Source organism: Colius striatus, chromosome 5, assembly GCF_028858725.1.
Source record: "Colius striatus isolate bColStr4 chromosome 5, bColStr4.1.hap1, whole genome shotgun sequence".
Classification (NCBI taxonomy): Eukaryota; Metazoa; Chordata; class Aves; order Coliiformes; family Coliidae; genus Colius; species Colius striatus.
Window position 1 is genome coordinate 12,828,446 of NC_084763.1, and position 26,556 is coordinate 12,855,001.

At 43.7% G+C, this 26,556-nt stretch overlaps 1 protein-coding gene across 1 annotated transcript in view; it reads right to left on the reverse strand.

Annotated features, from left to right (window-relative positions):
- Window positions 1-2,657: 2,657 nt before the first annotated feature.
- Window positions 2,658-26,556, reverse strand: part of GLI3 (GLI family zinc finger 3) — a 208,131-nt gene continuing 184,232 nt past the window's right edge. The window contains exons 11-15 of the mRNA XM_061996474.1: window positions 13,922-14,071; window positions 13,192-13,356; window positions 9,885-10,175; window positions 6,123-6,450; window positions 2,658-4,981 (exon numbers count right to left, since the gene is read on the reverse strand). Coding sequence (XP_061852458.1) covers window positions 2,691-4,981; window positions 6,123-6,450; window positions 9,885-10,175; window positions 13,192-13,356; window positions 13,922-14,071 — 3,225 coding nt within the window. The 3' untranslated portion in view covers window positions 2,658-2,690. The remainder of the gene's footprint in view (window positions 4,982-6,122; window positions 6,451-9,884; window positions 10,176-13,191; window positions 13,357-13,921; window positions 14,072-26,556) is intronic.

The window sequence follows — 26,556 nt, forward strand, 5'->3', positions numbered from 1 at the left end:
GTGGCACATACGTGCTTAGTGGTGAAATGATAAAGCATTTGCACAAACCCCTGGGGACACGGTGGAGTCAATTCTTCAACTTTGCCAAATCAAAATGGAATGACTTTCTGGGCATGTAGTTTCAGCCAAGACACATTGTTGGCCCAACCAGGCTGAGTGAGTGACAAAGGTTTGTCAAATCTGGGAAAGCAAATTAGCTCCTCAAGCAGTCCCTTTTAGCCTCGAGCAATATGAATGGCTCCCTCTAAGCTCTGATGGATCACATTTGTTAATAGGTTCCCAGCTTCAGCTGAACCAGCAGATGCAATTACGAACTGGAAAATTGAGTTTAAAAAAATAAGGTGTTTTTTTGTTTTGTTTTTAGTACATCGGCTCTGTAACAATAAAGGCGTCTCTCCCAAGCCACCTACTCCCAAGCTGGTCATAAGCCTCCCCGTTAAAATTGTTTATCAACATGTAATTGATGGCTTAATAAACAGCCAATGAGTGGTTACTGAGAACCAACAGGAGCTGGATGATGATAAAAGCTGTAGGATATTTATGTCTGTCCTGATTCTAGCTCACAGTGCAAATCACTTGGTACAAGCTGTGATAAGCCCAAACATGGCCCAGGCACAGGCTTCCTATGATATCTTCCTACTAATTTACAGCTTTTTCCTCTGCTTCTAACAGCTGTTAATAGATCGGCGTTATGGGACAGCTACACTGAGGCTGTATTCCTACACATTCCTCATGTGCCATGCCCTGAATCAGCTGCTATGTCACCTTTTTTTAACAGTTAAAATAACATCTCAAAACAAAAATGTGTGCTATGGCCTTCTAGCCTATACGAATCACGTTCTGGTCCTACTCCTAATGTGGACTGGGCTAAAATTTATCTGTCTTTCAAAACTGACCCCACTCACCCTTCTCACTGTAGAACCTACTCCACTAGGAGTGGGTGAACTTCAACCTTGGTCTTGGTAACTGCTCTTCATCCCAACTTGTTTACCCGGGAGCACCGTGTGTCCAGGGGTGCAGACCCAGAGCCCAGCATGGACAAAAACATGCTCAAAGAGTAGTCACTTATGGAGCAGATGCCAATCACCTCTGTCACTGAGCAGCTCCACAACCACAGCGCCTTAGTTCCAAGTTTTCCTGGTGTAACTGAGCCTGGGCATTGACCCACTGGTTTGCTTTGAAATGAAATGCACATTGGTGTCACTGAGAGGATGGGTTGGTCTTTTTGAGTTGTGATTAGTTACCAGGCAGACTTGCTTTCTTTGCTATTTTTAATGGCAGTTTAAATTTCTTAATTTTGTCACACCTGGACACAGTGAAAAAACCAGTTAAGATTCTCAGATTGCTTGCAATTGCTCTGATTTATTTGGCTAGTCTGAGAACCGGGACATTCATTTTCTGCTTGTTTTACGTGCCATGACCATGATGCTTTTGAAACTGTAACTGTGTGTTACACCAATTTCCTTACTTTAAAATACATGATCCGACCTGATCTAGCTGGATGTACTTTAGTAGGGGGGTTGGACCTGATGATCTCTAAAGGTCCCTTCCAACCCCCACCATTCTGTGATTCTGTGATCCATCCCTGAAGCTGAATACACTAAAAGGGATGTGCAAGACAGTTCTCCCAGAAAAGGAATTGCTACTGCAAATAAGAACCAGTGTCTCAGCAAATAACATCTCAACAGTTTGCATATAAAAAAAAATAAAGTCCCTAGTGTGGAAAACTGCAATTTTGTTATTTCATTTTATGAAATACTCTGTAAGACCCTGTTCCTCTCTCCACAAATGTGGTAGGTAATGAATGGGTTATAGACTACCCAAATCACCAAACATCCCCATAATTTTACTATCCAGTCATTTTAGAAAAGAAGAAGGCCGAAAAGCAGAATACTAGATACTGTAAAAAATGATAGTTGGGCTAAGAATTGCTTTTCTCTTAAGTGGATTAAAGATGGCAGGATCTCGGTACCATTAAGCAAGGCAGTGACAGCTATCTGCATGTGCTTACAAAAACACGGGTTTACACTTCTTATTTACTTCAACCTCCTAATTTCTTGTGCACCATAACTCTGAAACTGCAGCCTAGGAGTACCACAGCAGGGCATTTCTGAACTGGTTTTCCGCCTCAGTGAGATGTATCCAACGCACCCCGAGAGGAAGTCATCACTGTGGGCTCACTTCACGCCGTGCCTTGGTTATTTTGTGCCTATACGTGTAGGGGGAAAAGTCGTAACGGTTTTACAAGGTCTAGTTTCTTTTGAGTAACAGAAAATTGCAAAGTCATTTCATCAGACCTTTCTTCAAAAAAAAAAAAACAAACCAAAAACCCAACCGAACCCAAACAAAACAAAAACATGCACTTCACACGTTTACATTGGTTTACAATTTAAAAAACAAAATAGAAAAAGGAAGCATACAGACATTCAAAAAGGAGGTGAGAGAGAGAAGAGACAGGGGAGGGAGGAATGGGTGTAGCAATACTGATTCAAAACTGAAATGGAAGACAGTTTCTCCCTAGAACACTTTAGGGTTTTCTGAGTCCTTATTCCATAAAAGGAATATACTTGAAACACATCCCATTTAGGTGAGATGAGATTGCTAAAATACATACACAACTAAAAAATATGAGTCTTTTTTCCATCTGTTATCTCCTAAGGGTTTTTTTTTTCTTTTTTCTTTTTTAATGTCTATTGCATAACAGCAAGAAACTTGCTTTCTTCTGCAAGTGAGGTCAACAAAGAGCTCATGTCCCCAATAGCCATGTTGGTTGTGCTCACGGGCATAGCTGGGAATGTAAGAGACGCTCGGGGAGTGGTGAGGCGTGAGGAATTGCGGGAGAGATTCTGAGTGATACTCGGGCTCAGGGCTCCTGAAATTAAGCTGACATGGTCCCCATCATCTATGATAGCATCAAAATCAATCTGCACACCCTCTAGGCTGTTGCTGTCAATGCTGTCAACTGTGCTTGACACTTGGTTAGCCCCCGGGGAAAGAAGCTCAGATGAATTTGCAGTCGTAGTCCCCTGCAGCAGGCAGTTAGCTTCCGAACCAAAGAAAGAACCTGTTTTCATAGCTTGGTGGCTAAAGCCCGTGGTTTGGTCATATAACTGACCAGAGTAATTCTGCACGTTAGAGCAGAACTGCTGTGATTGACCTTGCATCTCCATCTTAATGGTGTTCACCCTGTACGTCTGGTTGCCATCACTTATGTGTCCTTGCTGTTGTGACAGGTTGTTTCTCAACACGTTTTGCCGTCTGTTGCTGCCGTAATTGGAGCATGGCTGATAACATTTGGCCACCAACAAACCTGAGGGCTGGCTACCAATGGTGTGAGACACTGGTGGACAACTCTGGAGCCCCTGGTACAGGCTGCTTTGTGAAGTAGGACTAACCTGCCCCAGCATCATCTGACTGGATTGATTGACTCCTTGGTAACGAACGCCATCTTTGACTGGTTGGTTTGGCAAATATTCCTGTTCCATCACATTGCTGCTCTGCATCCCATTTGCCATACTGGTGGCTTGATCGCTGGATGCCATGGGGTGGCCGAAATTTTGCTGGTTCCCACTCACTGGCAAGTTACTGCTTCTCAGCTTCTGCCCTTGAACTGCCGCACCACAGGAATTGTCCATTGCCCCAGACATCATTGCTTGCCTGCTGATGCTTTCACTGTAAGGCTTGCTGGGCTGCACGCTGAAACAATTACTGGCCCCACTGCTGGGAGCCATGCCCTGCTGTACGCTGCAGGAACCGTTGGCCTCCAGCAGGTTCTGGTAGCCATTCTGCTGGGCCACATTGCTTCGTGCCAGGTTTTGCTGCTGGACCATCATGTTGTTATACAGCCCGAAGGCCCGAGTCTGCTGCACTGCGGAGCGCTGAGTACACTTCAGTTTCGACGGAGATAAGTCAGAACTTCCTGAGCTCACTTCGTTCCACTGAATGGGCAGGTCGCTCTTGTTTGCCTCAGCTCCTGCCTGCTGGCTGCTTGGAACAGGGGCTTGGTCAAAGCTGCTGGGGTTGCTGTTTCCTAATGCTGAGCTGTGGTGCATTTTGTTGCTGTCTAGGACATTGTTCAACAAGTGGTCGTACAGGCCCTGGTTCTGGGAATTCAGATACTGGACCACATCATCTGGCAGGAGATCCTCATCATTCAGGCTGCTACCTGCTTCCATAGCAGCAGCCTCCAGGGCGACGTTCTCGCTGATGCTCGGGGGACAGGGGGAGCTGAAGCCGCGGAAGAGGCCGCCTTCAGAACGGGTGTAGTTCTGAAGAACGAGGTTGCGCTTTTCCATGGATGGAGGCAAAGCAGGAGGGTTAAAGCTATTAAGACTGTTGAAACGCTGGACTCTAGGGACAGAGAGATTGTCGGAGGCCATTCTTACTGGATCACTGGCTCTCCTCGTCCCATTTCCCAGAGCATCGTGAGACAGAAAATGCCTCCTGCTGTAACCATTTGCCCCATCATCACTACATCTTCGAGGGGCATTCACTGGAGGCAGTGGAGATACTCCAGACTCCCTGCAGTCACCTAAGAGTGCCATCCTTGTTTTGAGGCTCATCCTCTCCATGTTAGGCAGTGGAGTTGGAGGGGGTCCACCAGTAGCTGCTGCATATTTAGCTTTCAGCCTGTATTGCTGGGCAGGGGTGAGGCTGAGAAGACTGGGCAGGTCATCGCCCTGGCTTGCTTCGCTGGAGCGCCGGGAAGCATCCGTGGAGATGGGGTCATAGGAGTCAGCGACACTCACGTTCTGCGGCCTGCCCTCTGCCTGGGAGGCATCGCTGGACCGCCGGCTGGAGAAGCAAGGAGAGATTCCAGAGGACCTGCGGCTGCTCAAGTAGGCTGAACTGATCGTGCTGGTATTGCTGTCCCTCCTGTTCAGCATGTTCAACACAGTGATGTCCGTGCTCGAGAGTTCGTTCCTGTTTGGCAGAATAGTCATGGGTCCTCCTACGCTGCAGCTGCTGTTTGACTGGGTACCTGCAGGTAAAAGTCACAGTTAAACTGATGGCTAGAGAAAACACCCAGTAAAGGAATAAAGGGAGCACAGAGGAAGAGCCTGAATCATCACAGCAAATCATTGCAATGCTCATTCTCAAAAGAAGTAGCGACAAAAACTATGTCCTTAGGTTAAAAGCTAATTTGGAGACTCAAGGATAACATTTCAGTGTGAATCCCAACACAAAATATATAGGCCATAGCCACAAACTGTCATCAGCTGGCATAGTGCTCCAGCCTGCAGTGCAGCTATGCTGGCTGATGTGCCAGAAGCACACACTGGTAACCAAGTTTTTTATAGGCAAAATATAACTGAGCCAGCATTCTCAGAGAATGGCAAAACATACAAATTGGAGGCTATTCAAGGTCATTTCTAAGACTTCTTGAAATATTGTTGAAATAACTCCTAACAACTGCAAAACATATTTTCTGTTTTCCTTGTTTTGTTTTGGTTTTAAGTTAACAGACTACATTTCTTCACTCTACATAGTTTCTTTCAATTGAACAGGTTTCAGAAAACCTGGGCTGTCGCTGCTGGGTGAGATGCAGCCACATGCAGAGGCAGCAGGGACATGCATTTTGGCAATGAGCAGCTCCTTGTGTACAAAACCAACTATGGATCTTCAGAGTTCAGTCTCGCCTTTCTCTCATTCATGAGTATCTGCCCTCTGGGGCAGATGTACGGCAGTAGCTGTACATACGATTACTTATACATGTAGAAACAGTTTAGAGGGCAGCCCAACTCATCTATGCGAAGGGTGCCTTGCTAAGGGCTCATCTGAACGATGTCCACACAATTAACAGGCAGGTATTTATTTTATCTGCCTTGCTTCAAAACAAGAGAGGATTATGATCATCCTGAGTCCAAACCTTTAGCTGCAGCATGATGCACAGCTCCCTTGCCAGCCCCTGGTCTGTAAAACATGGGACTACCAGACTTCTCTCAGGGTAGGCAGTAGGACTTGTAATGCGAGGATAAACAGAGTGACCCGTTTATGAACCACTCTGACAGCTGCTGAGTTTCATGAGCTGCACTACCCTTTTGCAAGGATTGCAAGTTCGAGCTAGCAAGCAATGAATTTCAGGACAAAAAGCATTGCCGCTCCTGTTACGTGTGTCTCACCATTTCCTATGAGAGGCGGCAAGGTCGGGGCTTTGGAAGGTGGAACGGGGTTCAGTCTTGGAAGCATTCCATTAACTTGCTTCAACCTTTCTAATTTCACTTGCTCCATCCATTTGGTCCCTGTCATATTCCTCCTGGCCTGCAAGCCAAGTGCTGTGGTGGCTGTGGAAATGGTAGAGTCCATGATTGGGGTTTCATCGATGACACTGAGGTCTCCTACACTACCACCACCGGTCAGAGTAAGCTCGATCCCATTGTTGGAATAGTTGCTGATGGGGGACTGTTGGCTGCTGCATGTAGACTGACCACCAGGGCTTGGCTGAGATGTCTGTTGGGGTGAAGTAGGAAACAAAACAACGTGAGGATCAAGAAAGTACTATTAAACAACGTAAGAACTGTAAGGGTTAAAGCAATGTAGAGGTGAGGGAGCCCTGGCACGGGCTGCCCAGGGAGGGTATGGAGTCTCCTTCTCTGGAGGTTTCCAAACCCACCTGCACACATTCCTGTGACCCTGACCGAGGGGAACTTGCTTTAGCAAGGGTGTTGGACTGGATGATCTCTAGAGGTCCCTTCCAGCCCCTACTATTCTATGATTCTATGGTTAACAACAGCACTTGCTGCAAATGCAGATCTAAATGGAGCCAAAGAAAACCAAATGCAAAGTTTAGCATTAAATGACAACAGTGATGGTTCATTAAAAGGCTTTCTAGATATTGATTTTAACTGCAGTGGATGACATTGTAAATCTTGAAATTAAAATCCACTTTATTATCTTGCTGATAGTACACAATATATCTGTGAGATTTATTTCAGTTAATCTCATAATTGCTTCTAATACGTCATGTCATTCATAAGTATGCATGCATGGATCCTCTATGTTGGGTACATGCTGCTCTCAATTGAAGCTGGAGCTCAATAAACTGCAATCAGAATCCAATCATGTTATGAGGTCTAATTTACACTTCTAGGCTTGCAGCAAGCAAACAAACAAGACTCCAACACCACCGGAATTTGGTTGGTTTTTTTTAAATTAGACTTGTGGCTAAAGAATGTAAGTATTTTCCAAGCTTCAGGCTCATTGTTATGAGCAGCAGTTGGCCTGAAATCCTGGCACGTAACAAAACAGGGACAAAGCATCAGTGAAAAAAAATACTGTATCATATTATCCATGTCCTGTCACCCCAGCAGCACTAGGGTTTAACTTACACCTCTTCTTAAACCTAACCTACACCATCTCTGCCCTGAATGGAGGAGGCAATGATCTGCTGAATCAAACCCTTAGTTTCATTAGAATTTATGATGCTAAATTTACAAATGTAAGTACACGGTACAGGCTGCTAATCTACAGGGGTATCAACCTGCCACAAGAGCTTCTTTCTTAACAGTGTTCTAGTAGAATTCTTGCTGTGGGGAAACATGGGTTTGGTTTATTTTTTATACTCGTAAAAGTTATTGTAAAAGAATGGAAAAATTTCTCCAACAAACCGAAATTCAGACAGATAGACTGACAGACAAAACAGACAGCAAGACAGACAGAAGTTTCTGGATGTACTACCCCATGGTAGGTTGCATCAGCAGTGGGGCATGCAATGTCGTTTTGCTCCCAAGAACAGTTTCATTATCTTTTGGGTCTTTTTTCTGCTGTGCTTTGTATATATCTCTTTGTTTCTGAAAGCCTGTGATTTTTATGCACCTTTTACTGAGAAATGCTGGTTAGAACTTCTGAGGTAGTAGTGATGGCTCGTACTTCTAACATCAGTGAATGAAGACACAGATAGATTCATGGCACTACTGTAGCTTCATATGCCTCCGAGGAGCCCATTAAGACGCAATAACCATTTTATTATTTCTAACTCGAACGATGATACTTAGAATTTACGAGGCCACACTGAGCAAATTTGTTTCCAAATCCTGGCCGTGGCAGATTTAGTGACAAGAATAGAAACAACCATTACTATACAAAAGGGAGCTTGTGCTTCTGGACAGTAGCTCCGTGCCATATGGAAGAAGAGTAATAACGGTCAGAAGCCTGTTCTTGTAGCCACATGTCAAGATCACAGTGAGGAAGTTACTGAAATAAGTACTGTATTATGAGGAACACACATTTCTAGATGTCCAATACAGGAAAAAAAAATGGATGTCTCATCTAGAGGGGAAGGTACAACAACATTTCAGAAGACATTTCACCACTACAAGTTAGATTTTTCACAAGTCAAGTGTTGCAAAATATCACAGCACATTACAGTTGGGAATGCGTTTGATGGAATGCACATTACTAAATAAAGGAATGATTGGACAACAGGCAGAAGTCTAAAATAAAAACATAAACAATGTTGCAATAAGAAAAAACAGCAGAAAAATTAAAATGCCCTCACCTTATTACCCACTGTCCTTAGGAAGTTAGAATAAGACATTTAAGAACATTAGACAGAAAAGACATCGGATTAGTTGAAAAACAGAAAACTGATCTTAATTCATACAAGCAATGAAAAGCGGGAAATCCAGAACTGTTTTTAGAAGACATTTTTCAGCACTAAATATTGAATACTATGTAAGAAATCAGCATCCTCTCCTCCGAATTTTATTCCTGTTAAAACCACCTACTCTCAACATGCCTACAGATTTACCTAGCTATGAAAAAAGAGAATGGGATTTGCTGCTTTGTAATCTGAGGTAGTTATCAACAAAGACAGTAAAAGACGTCCTTTAGACTTCAGCAGGAATTAACTCTGGGCCTTTGGAAGTTTCTGAATTCAAGGCTAATACTCCACACATTTTGGGCACAAGCCTTAGGCACAATCTATTAGTAACTCAATGAGTAATCCTTGGAATAGCAGCATGATTAACAGCATGAGCAGAATTTAGAGGGCCTGTATTTGTAGTCTCCAAGGGCTGGTACCAGATAGAAGAGGAGGGAGAACCTGCCTTTGCTAGTTTAAACCCTTGTAGAGAGGATGGATGGCACGTGAAAGGCAGGCGAATAAAAAAACTTCTTTATTTAGGACAGAATGTAAAAAAAATGGAATAAAGTCCTTTCAAGCACTCAAGGCTATATTGGTTTAATGCAATACATTAAGGTAAACCAGTTAAAAGACCTGAAGAGACTCTTAATTCAGCTTAGTTTAGTTAAACTGGAACTAGTTTAACTTGGTGAAGTGAAATTCTCAGGTGAATGTACAAGGTCACATCACAATAAAGAGTTAACGTTGTCAAAAGATCTCTTCCTGCTGTTTAAGAAAATCAGTTTATCCTGAATAAGTGTGATCCATGACCTGAAAAACTCAACCCTCTAAAATCTGGCTTTTTCCCCAGGTTGTCCAAAAATCAACATCATCAACATTATCATTTTAGTCTTTTGGATTTGTGGGGTTTTTTTCTGCATGCTGGTTCTGAGCCTGCGGCATTCACTTTCTCCAACATTCTCCTGTAAATGGAAGAGTGGAAAACCCCCCATGTTTTTAAAAATGCAAACTGTAGTTTTCTCATAATATGCAAATTCCAAAAGATGGAGCTTTAAGAGAATCAATTATTGTGAGAGTTGCCAACACTGCACTTAACTTCATATTGCACAGACTAGACGTCATCTTTTTATTTGCTATCTCTTAGGCTTTAAAAACCTTTCACAATGTAAACAAAAAGAAGAAAACTTCACAAAACCCGACCTTGCCAGGTGGAGTTTAGGGCTTGAGCATTTCACAAAGGGATTATTAACTGGTTGCAAGAATGAAAAGGACAAAGGGAGTGGAGCGGTGTGTTGCATACCATTGGTTTTTCCGACTTGACTGCTTTCACTTGGAGGCATTCATCACGCTTTGAGGTAGTGTTGCTGAGGTCCTTCTGCTCACCAATTGCACCCTGAGTCTGATGGCCCGGTGACCTGCTCTGAGAGTGGCTGCCTGGGTCTCTGGGTGGCGGAGGCCTCGGGTGGATGTCTCCCCGTTGCTTCTTGGTGACGTGTGCCTCCGGGCCGTGCACGGTTTTCACGTGCTTACGGAGAGAGCTGGGGTCTGTGTAGCGCTTCGTGCAGCCCGGTATCTTGCAAACATATGGTTTCTGCCAAGACAGGAAAAACAAATTAAGATTTAATTCCACGTGGGACTCATGAAGAGCTCCTTAGAGCACAGCTGGTGTTACAGCTATAAGCCTTCAGAGTGCATTTTTTATCTAATTTATGGTCTCTACAGTGACTGCCCCCGGTCAAACCTATTAATGCTCCTTTGTTTTCATAGAATCACATAATCATCATGGTTGGAAAAGACCTTTAAGATCATCGATGCCAACCACTATAAACTAAACCATGTCCCTCAGCACCTCATCTATGCATCTTTTGAATATCTCCAGGGATGGTGACTCCACCACCCCCCTGGACAGCCCATTCCAATGCTGAACAACCCTCTCAGTGAAAAAGTTCTTTCTAATGTCCAGTGTGAACCATTCCTAAAGCAATTTGAACCAATTTCCTGGCATCCTACCACATCTTACTTGAGAAAAGAGACTGACCTCCACCTCACTATACCCCCTCTTCGGGTAGTTATAGAGAACGATCATGTCTCTTCTCAGCCTCCTCTTCTCCAGGTTAAACATCCCCAGCTCCCTGAGTCACTCCATAGAAGACGTGTTCTCTAGATCCTTCACCAGCTTCGTTGCCTGTCTCTGGACACACTCCAGTAAAGATACCCATTAATGCTGTATAGCTTACAGAGGGCAGAGCCTCTCAGAACTGGCACAGCTTTGACTTATCTTAGCAGAAGAGTCAACAGACCTATGACAATTTATGGCCTAATTTTCTATCCTGTTTGCTGCCCTCAGCAGTTTGATAGCCTGTTTCCACCATGCCCAGTACTCCTTGAGAGGCAAACAACCCCCTTCAAAACATGTTGGGACATTTATTTGGGCAGGATTATCTGAAGAAGGATTTTTTTCCTGTCTTCTTCAGATCACCAGTAAAATGTCAAAGCACAGGGTACTGTATCATAAGCATTTTCACACTGCAGAATTCTAAGTGCTAGCACTGTTAGTGCTACTAGCGTAAGTACCTCCTCACTTTTTTTAGAACACACTTCTCTGTGAATTTCTGTAGTTCACTAAGCAATGTAGAATAAAGCAAATTTACAGTCTTGCAACTTAGCAAAGACTTTTTCTTCTGTTATGAGAGGATTTGAAAGAAGTGTTGAGCCCTTCCTAAACACTTTAACTGACCCAGGAAACAAAGTTTTCTTTCCTCACTTCTATTATTGGTTTCCAAGAAACTACCACTTTAAAGTTTTATTTAAACTAGCCTTCAAGAAAAGAAAAAGAGACTCCCATGTACAGTTCTTCAAAGGGGTTTTCTGCTTAGCTATGGCACTGAGGAGCCTTGCACAAACATAGCTGCTTCATGGCTATCTAAGGCCTGAGCCTGCTTCCACTGATGTCAGCAGAAAAAATCTCCTATTCATCTGATAGGTGCAAAAATGGCAATCCTGAGCAATTTCAAGTCAATGCTGAGCTACTGAGGCAGGTTTTCTCAAGAGGTCATTCAAGAACGAGTCAGTTAGCTCTCTTCTACATGTGTGTAAGGCTTATTCACAGCAAGATATGTCAGCTGCTTTTAAATCTGTCTAGAGGTTATGCACTTAATAAAAGTAGCACTGTGAGGAGGTGACTGGTTGGGTCTGAGCCCTCCACAGTACTCATGGCACTCCATCAGTATACATGGCCTAAGAATATTAGCTTGTTTCGTTGTGAAATAACCTAGAAAGCAATTTTTTTACTTCCCTTGCTGCTACATCTGCCAGCAATGATGCACAGCAGAATTCTTTTCCTGGTTAGACATGAAATTCTGACCTTAAAAGAGAGGCAGTAAAGGGCATTTCTGTAAGTTTGAGAGGATCTTACCCATCAAGTAGGCAACAAACAGATTGGTTCAGACTGTGAATGAGAAAAAAAAGCTCTGTCAGTTTTGGGTGAGACCCAGTGAACTTTTCTCTACCTTTGTGACAACTCACAGCACTGTTGCTGGGCTTTGGTGCAGTTGTTAGCTGAGGTGCTGAGAGCACTTGCTGCAGGAACAGGGCAATGCTCTCTGCTTCCCCTGTGACTCAAGAGATGCTGCGGGGAGCAGGGGACTGGAAGAAGACGAAAGCTCCTGGGAGATCCTGCCAGCCCTAGAGAATGCCTGTAACAGACTTGACAGCTAGAGAAGGATACAAGCCTTGTGGAAACTGATATAACTGCTATGGTTTCCACACCATGCAGTTGCCATACTGGTATGTCCTCTCCTTCCGCTACTTCCAGGTTTAGGCTAGAAGTGAAGGACTATAGACACAGGTCAAGGAGGAGAGACTGAGACTGAGATGATGGTACTTTGTGTGTAATATGAATGGAGGCAATGAAATAGGCCCAGGGTATGAAGACAGTGCCATTCCTGAAAGAGGGAGTGCAGTAACAGGAAAGACAATAATAAAGATGTGTCACAGTGAGAGTTTAGGAAACGGCTGTGACTGACACAGTTGGGTTTTTTGAAAGATCAGATCCACCTCACCTCTACTCTGTGACATCTGTTCAGGATGAAAAGAAAGAGTGAAAGAGCCCAAAGAAGAAGGAAAAGGCATAACTCAGAACTTATAGGGCAACTCAAATTTTACAGACCTTGCAGATTTATCCTCAGCTGCCTGCAGTCGCCCGAAGGGACTCTATAAGACATAGGGAGAGCTGTGGCTCAGCAGCCCCCTGGCCCCAGCACTGACCCAAGCAAGAGTATGTGCTCCAGGAGTGGGACAGACCTTCCAGCCTGGAGGGAAACACAATTCCAGCTTTTCTGGGAAACCAGGATCTGTCCCTGTGTGTTTCCATTTGACTCTTCCTTCAATTAATAGGAGGAGTCTCTTACACTTAATAACGACCCTCAGCCTCACTAGGTCTGTATGACATGGGACTGTTTGTGTGGGTTAGAGTCATCTAGAACTCACATTCCTTTCAGGTTGCTGAGGGTTCCTGTGCCTGTCCTCTGTAATCAGTTGCTATGACCATGTTGTAAGTCTGTTCGAGGTTGGATTTTTATTATGTTTTTGAAGCTGTGCTTACTCACCTCATTGGAATGAGTCCTGTTTTGGTGCTTGGCCCGGTCAGATGCATTGGAGAAAGCTTTGTTGCAGCCTTCATGCTCACATACATATGGTTTCTCTCCAGTGTGAGATCTCAAGTGCGTTTTCAAGTTTTCTAGTCTGGAGTAGGCCTTTGTACAACCTTCAAACTGCAGAAAAGTAGTATTTTAATCTTCAGACTTTCAGGAAATGGTAAAGACTGACCTATAAAAGTTTAGAAACTTTCCAAGTCTTCATAACCTTGCCCCATGTAATTTTGGTTTGATTTGTTGGATTTTAATTTACTCAGGCAAACTTCACCACAAACCAAGTGAAAACGCTTCCAGCATTTTGTAAATCTTCTCTTGCAGGAGAACACAGTATTTGTGTACTTTGCCTGAGACAGAAATCCATTAGGATGCTGGTGGCCAGCAATAACACCCAGCTCTGTACAAGTGCTTTTAAATAATTAAGCAAACTGAGCCCCATTTAATAGTGCCTTTTGGGGCTTCATTCCACTTTACACTTGAGGAAGTGGGTCAAGTTATCCAGTGAATCCCCTCTTGGAAAGCTCTTGTCACCTGGATGAGTTGGATAATGAAGCAGACGTGGTAGTCTGTTCTCCAACCACAGTGTGACAGACAACAGAGCAGGGAATGCAACATCTGTCCTGCTCTGTTCCCTCACAGGCCCAGCTCCCCAGTCCAAGCCTGGAGCTCATGCCCCTTTACTCACAGTGCATTTGTGTGGCTTTTCCCCTGTATGTCTCCTCATGTGGACCACCAGCATATACTGGGCTTTGAACGGTTTCTGCTCCCGGGAACAGTCCAGCCATCGGCACACAAACTCTTTCTTCTCACCGTGTATATGGTCATTGTTTATATGCTGTTTGGGTAGAAGAGACAGTACAGTTTAACAGAAATGTAACATCCTCATTGGCCTTGCTGCAGCTTTGTGCTGGAATGGCACCCGGGGATCAGCTCTGAGCCGGGAACCTGAAGCACTACAAGAGTAAGAAGATTGTCAGTGCTCAAAATCTAGCACAGGGCTCAAACTACACGTCTCACTGGAAGTCCAGCAAGGCCCATGAATTTGTTTGGCATCAAGAGGCTTTGAATCAGGCCTCAGGGATACAAGCTGTTACATGGGTCCTGTGTAATCTCATGCACAGTACCACTTGTGCAATTTACATTGAGTAACATCTTCCTGGATCAGGGATGCCTTATGTTAAATACCAGTCAACACAAAAGTGTATACAAAATCAAGCCTTTAAAAACACATCCTCCAACCTGAAAAACCAACAGAACTGCTAAACCAAGTTTCCACTAAAACTTCTAATTCACTCACTGCTAATCATATTTTCTTTCAGTAAACACACTGGGTTAGTGTACACGTTGTGGCAGGGGGAACAAAACCCTACTCATGCAAAAAACCTCTAAGCACTGAAGCATCCATCAAGACAGCTATTACCAAATATGGCTGAAAGTCTTTGGAAGCAAGACCTGCTCCAAGCCTGTTGACACACCGGCACGTGTCTTGCTGTGGTGTCACCTGTGTGAGCATATCTAGAGACAGGCTAGGGCTGTGTACCTTTTACTCTTCCAGAAAATCCACTTGCTCTGTTCCCTTCACTAACACCCAGCTCAGCAGAGAATTTAAATATGGATTTCGTTGTCACCGATTGTGTTTCTGAGCAGAAACACACAGATGAATCAGGGCCAGATTCAAGATCCGTTACTTTTTTCAAGCTTTAGCTGTTTGGAATTTTTACACAGCTTCACAAAACAACAAAAGTACTCTGCACCCGGGCTTTCAAAATCCTGCGACCTGACTCATCCTCCCGGATTCTGTTGGAGCTACCCTGCCTCAGAGTCGGAATTTCCATTGCTGTACTTTCCAGCCCAACTTGCAAGCTGTGCCACTAGATGGCTGCATTTCGCAGCAAATGAGATGATTTCCATTCGGATACTTGACAAAATCCTGCCCGAGTTGATATTTGATGGCAGCACAGAGATGAAATCTGTATCTACTCCGAGAGCAGTTCACAGAAAAAGCCAGCCATCCACAAACTCCACAGTTCATACTGGAACACGAAGAAGATAATCCCAGTCTTTTCTAAAGCCCCCAAAACAATCAGAAGGCCAAATAAAATCACTTATGTTCACAATTATGCAGCATCACCATGACAAGCAGATATGCCTGGCTTATAAAAGATGACTGACTGCCCTTTTTCTCTGAAACTTTATTGCGTATCTTAAAAGTCATGATGGGGCACAGAGCACAGGAACAGAGCAGATGTGCTGGACTTAATACAATGTGATCTGCAGGAGTTTGTGTTTGAAGTGCAGATCTCTAGTCTGTTTGTACCATGCACATTTGTACCAAAAGTGTACAGCTGCCCTGTGCTGTAAAGTAGCACTGAGAGAGAACGATGAGGTTAACTTTCACTCTTCTGAAAGAGAAGTAGTAATGGGACAAAACACATTGAAGTAACTCTTGGCTAAATCTTTCTGTAAACACAACAGATTGTGTTATTTTATTATACCTACCCAGCCAGGAGGGAAATGACAACTGAGTTTATCACAGGCTTTCCACTCGATGCAGGACACTTGAAAGCTGGTTCACTGGGTTGACAACTTTGCCTCCCTTCCAGCTGTGTGGACACTCAGGCACCATGGAAGCTTTTTCTCTTTGTCCCTGCAAATGAACTTGGTCCTCACCCTGCAGACCTCTAGGCTTTATCTGTGTGCACATTCTCTAAAACTGGCCTTTATCATGGGTGTAGAACTCCTCTCCTCACTTCCTCTCCAACAGCGGATCACTGCAGCAGCTGACAAAGCCTGTCCAAGACAGTGATCATTCGTCCCTCTCTATAACTCCACTGTTTCACCTGTCAGATATCTTGTGATCACCGTCAGGTCACTGCATAACTGTGTCTTCCTCCATACTCACCTGCCCTGCTCTCTTATCCTGGCACTCTTTTCCTTCTCCATCTGCTCTTCCTACCATCAAACCCCTGTTTATGCTGTTTTCCCTCATTGTTCTGATGCTCCAAGTGGCCTCTGAGAGCTCACCTGCAAAACCATCTCATTCTCATTCAACTCCTCTGAGGATTCTCACCTTCAGGTAAAGCCTAGAAGAAACAAATCTGTGACATCACCTACTAATCTGGGTAATTTCTTCACCTCTCAGGTGAGCTGTTCAATTGCTTTTTACACAAGAGTGATATTTCAGCAGACGTATAAACGCTCTCAAATACTGGAAGGCTGATCTGGAAGAAGGCACTTGCTAGACATTAAATCAGCACAGGTAAGAGGCCAACAGGCAGTGCTCTCAGATAAGGAGATTCACAGCATTTGTCACCCTGACCACGTAGGGCCAGATTCAAACATCCCCACTCACTCAAGATACATATTATTTCAAAACTGATCAGTCACCTACTATGAACACATAGGCAGAACTAAGCAAATCCAGAACTAAATCGACAACGGGATGTTTTATTGTTATCATTTAACAGAAACAATGTGCAATATTTACAAGAAGTTTAAAGGATGAGGGAGGCCTCACTGTGCAAACAACGTCAATTAGGAAAGTTCAGAAGTTTGTGAACTCTGGCATTCAGGTTCTTTGGCTCAAATAATTACCTTTGGATTTTGCACGGTGTTTTTGGCTCCCTGGTCTCTATTATGAGGGCGAGTGAATAGTTTTGAGCTTGTAAAACAAAGAACAGCCAGGAATAAGAGTATTATGCAAAGCAGAAGCTTTGGTACAGTACAATAAGGATTTATAGGGTTTCAATTTATAATCTGTTTGTAACCTTATTACACCCATGAAATGTCACATTCCAGGGACTAGATCAGAAGGATTTTTTTTTTCTGGTGAAATTGAATTTTGATGCAGTTTCAGGGTGTGAAAAGGCTTTTCTTTTAATTTTGTCAGCCCAAATCTGCAAGTTTTACTTACATTGGTAATCCTTCTTACAGTAAATAGGCGCATGAAAGCCAATATTACTCTCTAGTGTCAGGTTTGCTAACATAAGGCTCTGAAGCACCAGCTTGGTATTATTAAGAATTTCAGCCCTGAAAAGGAGCCCCTGTTAAAAGCTAGCATTCTATTAGCTATCTCCCGTTGCACACAGCTCCAAAAACCTGCCAAACAGGAGTTGTGCGAAATACCAGCCACTTCCATGCCACCTCACTGCTCATTAGTGAAACTCTGTCTTTAAAAAATGTTATTATCATCCATCTCCAAAATATCTTACAGTGAACACAGGGAGCTGACCTAAGTAGTGATTTTGGTTTCAGAACACTCTGGCTTTGAAGGATGAAGATCTGAGATGGTTTTCAATTCCAAAGCAAAAAGAAAAAGCCACCAAATTTATTGAAATCAAGGCTGAAGCTGGCTCATCATCTCTAATAGTGAAACTAAAAAAAATAACAAGGTAACAAGGAGCACAACCTGCAGTGTCCTGGAGGCAAAAATGCTTACATGGCAAGAAAAACCATTTTCAAAAGAGACCACCTTAAATCTTGCATATTCTCATATAAAAAAGGACACTGTATGTGCTACTCTGTATTGTAGATGATGTGACACTGGAGGTAGGATCTGTAGGAATCGTAGTGTTTCATCTCCCTATTCCATATGTTTCTTAGAAGAAAAGAGTATCCAAGCAAATCCTAGCTGACTGCTTGCTATTTAATACACACACAAAGGCCAAATCTCACAGTAGTCAAACAGCAGGAGGAAAGCCTCTTCATACAAGTGGAATGAGTTAGGAGGAACAACGGAAAAACAATGACTGTCACAAGCAACTGAGATTGCATCTGAAAGCAAAGTATTGCTTGGTGGGTGAAGCAGAAAACATTGGGAAAATCTCCTGAATCTGCTTTCTAACATAAACACCACCCTACTGTATGTCAGGAGGAGACCATGCTGTACTGGTATCATGTGGTAAGTTAGTGGCACAGTGGAGGCCGTCATGGACAGAAACCAGTTTAATTTCAACTATACAATGACAGTTTCACACTTTTATCTTCTCACAGTTATCTCCCTGCATCTTAAAAATTTATAAAGGAGGTGCTAAATAACTTCTCACTAAATCTCACTACTGACATCAAGCAGAAGAAACATTTAAGCCATTTTTAGCACAAAACTCCGCCTGGACTGTACTGCCACACAATATCACTCAAACCAGTATAGTCTGCTTTGTTTAATGTCTTTATCAATGACCTCAGTGAGGGGATTGTGTGCAACTTCAGCAAATTAGCTGATGACACCAAGCTGGGTGGGTGTGTAGACCTGCTTGAGGGCAGGAAGGCTCTTCAGAGGGACCTGGACAAGCTGGAGGGATGGGATGAGGCCAATTGCATGAGGTTCAACAAGGCCAAGTGCTGGGTTCTGCACTTGGGCCATAACAACCCCAGGTAATGCTACAGGCTTGGGCCAGTGGCTGGAAAGCTGTCTGGTAGAAAAGGACCAGAGTGTTAATCAGCAGGAGGCTGAACATGAGGCAGCAGTGTGCCCAGGTAGCCAAGAAGGCCAGTGGCACCCTGTCTTGTATCAGAAATAGTGTGACCAGCAGGACCAAGGAAGTGATTGTCTCCCTGTACTTGGCACTGGTGAGGCCTCACCTCAAATACTGTGTCCAGTTCTGGGCCCCTCACTACAAGAAGACATTGAGGTGCTGGAGTGTGTTCAGAGACAGACCACAAAGCTGGTGAAGGGTCTGGAGCACAAGTCTGATGAGAAGTGGCTGAGGGATCTGAGATTATTTAGCCTGGAGAAGAGAAGGCTGGGAGGAGACATGATCAGTCTCTACAACTACCGGAAAGGGAGTTGTGGGGGTTGGTCTTTTCTCTTAAGTAACAAGTGAGAAAACAAGGGGAAAGGTTTAGAGGTTTAGATTGGAGATTAGGAGGAACTTCTACATTGGGCTGTTAGACACTGGCACAGACTTCCCAGGGAGCTGATGGAGTCTCCATCCCTGGAGATATTTAAAAGACATATAGATGAGGTGCCGAGGGATATGGTTTAGTGGTGGGCTTGGCAGTGTGACGTGAGTAGTTGGACCTGATGACCTTGAAGGTCTTTCCAATCAAAATGAGTCTATGATTCTATGATTTGCTGCATAGGAGAGTAAGTGTGAGTGGCAAAGAGGTGTCACAGTGGAACGGCTGCTAAATGCTGCTCATTCACAGCTGCATGAGGCAGTTGCAGAGCCCAAAGGCTGCAGAAAGGAAATGTGCAGAGACTGTGTCTGGCAGTAACACACTGGATGGCTCTGAGGCTGGTTTGGAAAGGGATTAGCTGTCCCTGACCTGCAAGTCCTGCAGGGAACTCTCTTACTTAAGGGTTTTATACAGGGGGATGTAGATTTGTCTTTAAGCCCACATACAGTTAGAGGCAGGAGGAGAGTTCCTGGTCATTAGGCCCATCCCTTGCTGTGGCAAGCCCTGCTATACATAATACCAGCCATGGACAGAGCAAGCTTCATCTTCTAAGTATACTAGTGATCTGCTCCCTATGCTCCTAGTGGAAGGCGTCTCTAGGAACTCATTTCTCTGCTGGTTAAAAAATAATTTCCAGCTTTGATTTATTCATAGCCATTTTATATTCATTTGTTCTAGTGCCAACACTATCCTTTAGTTTAAACCGCTCTGCTTCTCTGCGTGGTGTTTATTTCTCTCCCTTCTTCACCTCAACTAACTGCCAGACAGCACTCTCTTCTCTGCCTTCAGTTCACAGAATCACAGAATGGTAGTGATTGGAAGGGACCTTTAGAGATCACTTAGTTCAACCCTCCTGCTAAAGCAGGTCCACCTAGATCAAGTCACACAGGAATGCGTCCAGGTGGGTTTTGAAGACCTCCAGAGAATGAGACTCCACACCCTCCCTGGGCATCCTGTGCCAGGGCTCCCTCACCTCACTGGTGAAGTATTTTTTTCTTATGTTTAAATGGACCTTTTTGTTTTCCAGCTTCTTTCCATTACCTCTTGTCCTGTCACTAGATACAACAGAAAAAAGTGATGTCCCAATCTCCTGACATCCACCATTTAGATATTTGTGAATATTAATGAGATCCCCCCTCAGTCTCCTCTTCCACAGACTAAACAGCCCCAGTTCCCACAGCCTTTCCTCATAAGGAAGATGTTTCAGTCCCCTGATCATCTTGATGGTCCTGAGCTGGACTCTCTTCAGAAGTTCCTTGTCCCTCTTGAGCTGAGAAGCCCACAATTGGACTCCAGATGAGGCTTCACCAGGGCAGAGAAGAAGGAGAGGAGCTGGATTAAATATGCTGGTTCCTTTTGGTCTTCTCTAGGATGACGAAGTTCTCTTCTTACCCTGCTTTGGCTTGCAGTGTGGAAGCCCATCATTTTGTTCCCAGGTTCCTCATTGCCACTTCCAGGACTGTATTAGACTATCCTTCTTCAGTGGTTCTCAGCCCTCTTCTTCACCTGCTCTAGTATGATATCAACCTTCTTAACAGTGAGAAGTACACCAGCAGTCACCAGATCTGGCTTAACACAATTCAAACTTACTTGTTCTCACTTAGGTCTAAGTAACAGATCTCTCTTTTGCATTGGACTTATCATAGAATCATAGAATGGCAGGGGTTGGAAGGGACCTTTAGAGATCATCTAGTCAAACCCCCCTGCTAAAGCAGGTCCACCTAGATCAGGCCACACAGGAACACATCCAAGTGGGTTTTGAAAACCTCCAGAGAAGGAGACTCCACACCCTTCCTAGGCAGCCTGTGCCAGGGCTCCCTCACCTCAAGAGTGAAATAGGTTTTTTCTATCATTACCAAAGCATCAGAGTACCTCATAGCTTATGAATGTACCCCTCCTAACAACAAACTGAGAAACAGTATCTACTATTACGGTAGAGGTGGGGTCTTAAAGCCCGGGAAAGCTAAAGCCTAAGTGCATAAAAGTATTTAGGTGTCTGATCTGCACTAAAAGTAGTCACTTGTTCATGAGTGGTGTGCATACTTTTGAGGTTCTTGACCCATACGGCTTCCAGAGATATCCAAGTGGTTGTAAAATAAGTACCAGCACTCAGAAAAGTGACAGGGTAGCACTTAAACAAATACCCAACGCATGCTTGCCTGCACCCCAGGGATGCATCTCATAGTTGCATACTCATCACTGCTCCTCACTACCATTTTAGGTAGTCAGGCAACTAAGAGATGACATCAGGCAGGCCTCCCTACCATCTCATTAGCATCTCGATAAAGATTAACTCCATGATCCACAGCAAGATGGACAGACAAAAGCTTTCTAAAGAAGTCAGGATATAAAGGAGGTCCTGGTGAGGCAGGAAGCAGTCCGTGACAATAGAAATCTCATTGTGAGGAAGAAAAAAACCTGCATCTCTGTGGAGTGAAATCCCCAGCAGACTCTTTGGACACATTCCAATCACTGCAATTGAGTCTCTCACTAACCTCTGTGACTCTCTGTTAGAACAGTGCATGCATTTTAATTTCCTCTTATCTGCTGGAAAATAGGTACGGATCCTGTCTGTCCTTTCCCTACTAAAGATCATGTACAGGCACAACCAGGCTAAACAACCACAAGAGACTAATGCCTCCTCCCTGCTGCAAAAGTCAAGAGTATGTTTTTGACCTCATGTCCTTAGGGTGGCATAAGTACTTAAGCCATTTTTAGGTCCTGAGACAGAAGCAGCACTTAAGCTGCTTTAAACCTTTATGGTGGCATAAATGCTTAAGCTGGTTGCAGTTCTTGAAGCCAAGTTGAAGCTATAGCTATATGTGAAGGATTCTGCACTTCTGCATAGGGACATGTGAAGAAGCTCAGATAACTATCTTCAACTCCTGCTTCCTTTCCTTGGGATGCATTTATTGTTATTCTATTAGAGTTCTTGTGGTTGTCTTGCATACCTTATAGAAGATTTAAGAAAAGCTGTTGTGACAGATCTCTGCTAACACTGATTAGCAACATGACAATTTATACAACCTGCTGGTCTGGCCCAAAGCAGGTCAGAGCCTCGGCAGTCTTGACATCTTTTGCTGAAACGGAATACTCACAGTTAAAATCAGCTGGATCTGAAAAGCCTGGCATGGCAATTTCCTCTGTGTATAACGAATGCACTAAATACTCTGTCTGCACACCGCGCTCCTCGCCTTGCAGCGTTTGATCTTGTCATTCTATCTCAATACTTAATTTTCAAAGTTTTCCACTATTAGCAAATGAAGTCCCCTGCTACCCCTAGATTTGGTCATGATTGTAAACCTAAATGTGGGCTGGTAGCATACCACACTTCAGTAATCAGATATTTCGGGGTTATGTCTGAGAGAGAGGAGCGTGACTTTTTCAACAGTATAAATATATATATATATATATATATATCCTGCAAATGTTTATAACTCCAGTGTGTCTAAAAAGGTTTCACTAATTTTGAAAAATCAAATAGCTAAATAAAGTTTCAGTCAGAAAGATGCTTATTTAAAAAATGAACATAGTATCTGGAAAATAGGAAATATAACTTACATTATTTAAAATAAATCTTAATATAAGAATTCTGTGTCCATGGCTGTTAATTGCAAGAAAAAAAATCAGACCTCAGTCATCACTCCAGCTGAATTCAGACTTAAAACTCATTTGCTACTGTGCCATTCTGGATTCCCCATCTCTTTCCCTTGACAACTGGCTATAGTGGTCAGTGGAGAAAGGGAGGGATCAAAATCAGAAGCACAAGTCAACTGAAAAACAATGATTTGTAACTTGAGAGAGTCCACAGAAGTGACTGGGTGGGGATGACAGGCACAGGAGAAGAGCATCACAGAAATCACCATCTGGAAGATGGGTTGGCAACAGTAAGAAGGAAGCAAAGTGGCAGCAGTGGGGGGGGTGCAGGGAGGATATCACACCATGTTCTAGCTGTGCTGAGACGCTGCAGGGTTCTTCTCTGTAATAGCTTATCACCTTTTCTCAGCAAGATGCTGCTGTACTTCCAGCAATACTACCTCATTGGCTCATAAACTTCTTATTCACCTGTCTCAGACCGAAGGGCTCGGGTTATTCTGGCTGTTTGACTCCAGCTTCTGAGGGAATGTTCCCTTGTGAAGGGCAGACTGAGGCGAACCTCAGAGATGTTGCAACAAGCAGTTGGGGTCAATAGCTGTATTGGGCCAGCACAGCTGCCACTGTGAGAACACTGGGTTTACGTATTTTCAAATGTGTCAAAGATCTGGGGTCAGTGCAACACATGAAAAGAGAAAGTTCTTGTCTCAAGAGACATACAAGTTCAGAAATGTGGAATGCACCAAGACCAAGAGCAGTCAAACTGAAAATTAATGAACAGTTGCATTTTGTGGAGTTTACTACAAGCCTGAACAGGGGTCATCTTTTCGCCCCAAATGCTGTTTAACCAAGCCATGTCGAATCAAATGATTTTTTATGCATGAGCTTGGTGAAGTCTTGTTCTCTAAATGTGAAACTGTATTACTAATAAACAGGAATATAATAATTCAGAGGACACAATCCAGCAGGACTGTTTCCTTCTAACCTCCCTCTTTTAGCTGCAAATATAGGTCTGATTATTGTTTTTTTTCATGTCTCTGCGCTAACAATAGCATTAAAAGTTCTGAATCCCCAAGTTAAAAAAAAAAGTTTTCTTTCTACTTTTCCTTTTGTTCTGTTACAATAAATTCTGTAGCAGTCTTCATTGCCTATCAATAGGTTAAACATATCCAACTTGTACGCTTAAATGCTAAAGACAGAGAAGTCCCCAAGGATACGTCAATCGTTGGCTCTTGTACAAAGAAAATACTGTATTTTGCTCAGAACAGCTTTCTGTGGCAATTTAAACACAGTGAGACAGACACAATATCCTGGAGAGAGGAAAACCTGCCTTATTACATTCCTGACCCAAGAGAAAGGATCTGCCCTTAGGACATAAAGAGAATCAGTGGGGGGAAAAAAGAGAAAAGTTATCTAATCCTAAAAATAAAGGCAGCGGTTCGTAATACAGCATGACCTTCCTTTAATCTCTGATATAGGAGTTATACTGTATGAATGTGCTATAATACCAACAGGGCAAACACAGCTCGCTCATCCGGCTGGGAACCGACTCCCTCAGCTTGTATCTACGTTTCCAGGTTTTGGACAGCTTTTTGATAGGCTTTGGGATATTCTGTGAAGGGAATGGAACTTATGGGATAGTGCAGGGGATTCTTTCCCAATAAGATCACATCTTGTTCTTGTTTCATTTAATATATATATATATTCACGTGTACAGTACAGTTAAGCCTGCAAACTGCAGCTTCACACAGGGCAACATTTTACAGCTCTGCCTTGATTCCCTGTGTAAGAGCATGCAGCTATAAAGCAACAGGCAGGAATTCCAAGTGTTCATGGCCAGGCTGGATGGGGCTTCAAGCAACCTGGTCTAGTGGAAGATGTCCTTGACCATGGCAGGGCGGTTGGAACCAGACAATCTTTAAAGGTCTTTTCCAACCCAAACCATTCTGTGATTCTGACTCTGTCATCAACCTATAAATGTAATAATTTGTCAGAACACCAACAGCAATGTTATGCACATTAATCATTCCATTTCCACAATGGTAGGAAGGAGGCTTTGATGACTCTCGGCTTTGTTTCTTCTCTAATATTTTCTTCCATAACTCAGTCTAAAATCAAGTGCCATATCTTTCATTCTTGTACTACTAGCTGGGAGGTTTAATAGGTGAAGCTGGCATGTTACAGGAATTCCATTTTTCTTTACTTTTTTTCTTCAAAATGTATGGAAATAATTTTCCAATGTCTGCAGCTGTGATAACTGAGCTTAGCCAGTTCCTCCAGCACAGATGCTCTGTATTACATTTGCTTTAGCTCAAGCAAGGTATCACAGCTTCCATATTTTGTGATGTTACCAAAGAAAAAAAGGCCTCATTTGTCTTCAACCACCTACCTGTGACCTGCCTAAGGACAAGGCTAATTGCACTCCTGTGAGGGAGCTGTGGCAGAGAAGTGAAGGAATTGAAAATGGAAACTGCAAACCAGATGTTCAAGTCAACTGTACTCGACCAGGGATGTTTTGGTTATGTCTCTGACCTCCAAGAGTATGCCCTGCTGTTCTGAGAACTGTCAAAACGGGAAAAGACACAACAGATTTACCATGAGGATGACTAAGTTCCTGGGACACTGGGATGCAGAAGCCTGTAGGGAAGCCATGTCCCAGTACTGCTCCTGAAAAAGTATGAGGGACCAACTGTAAGAGGATCACACCTGTCATTTCTGCCAACCACCTTCTCCTGCTGCCTGCATCACTTCTTGGCTGCAGCTGCCCTTCCTCCCTCTGCCCCTGTGTGCAGCCTCTGCAGTCTGCATCCTGCACTCCACACCATGGCCTGGATGCTACTAAACTCTCCAACGTCCACTGACTGCAACATCTTCCCTGGTGCAAACTGTTTGTGTTCATCCTGGCTTGTATCAGAAATAGTGTGACCAGCAGGACCAGGATAGTGATTGTGTCCCTATACTCAGTGCTGGTGAGGACTGTGCCTCGAATACTGTGCTCAGTTTTGGGCCCCTCATTGCACAAAAGACATTGAGATGCTGGAATGTCTCCACAGATGGGCACTGAAGCTGGTGAAGGGTCTGAAGCACAAGTCTGACTGGGAATGGATGAAGGAACTGGGGATGTTTAGTCTGGAGAAGAGACTGAAGGGAGACATGATAGCTCTCTACAACTACCTGAAAGGAGGCTGTAGTGAGGTGAGGGTTGATCTATTCTTCCAAATACAAGTCATAGAACAAAAGAAAATGGCCTCTGTTGTGCCATGGAAGGTTTAGATTGGAAATTAGTAAGAACTTTTCCCTGAGAGGGTTGTTAGGCACTGGCACAGGCTGCCCAGGGAGGTGGTGAAGTTCCCATCCCTGGAGATGCGTAGGGTTCACTTTTGTGTTTTTTTTAACCTCCTCACAATTAGGTTCCCAAATTACACCCACATTTTGTCTGCTGTGTAAAGGTCACATGAGAAAAATGTAGAGTAACTTGGTGCCTGCAGCATAAACCAAGAAACCCAAAAGAGACTAGCAAGGAGAAAAGCAGAGGGAGAATTCAAAAAAAAAGAGACTAAACAAAGACCACTTGCTGAAGGGTTTAAGACCCACTGCTGACTAAGTGATGAAATCGTGATGCTGGCCTTTACGATGCAATACTGACTGAAGGTGTGCTCTTCTCCAAAATCCTATAGTCTAGCCTTGCACTGATGATCTTCAGACTGCTCTGCCTGCTTTCGTTCCTTCTTTCTCTATCACATATGCACACAAACTCTCCCCATAGGCTTTCTGAGTGGTGACTGCAGGCAAGAGTGCTACAGCTTGAGATACAGGAGGGTTCCCTGC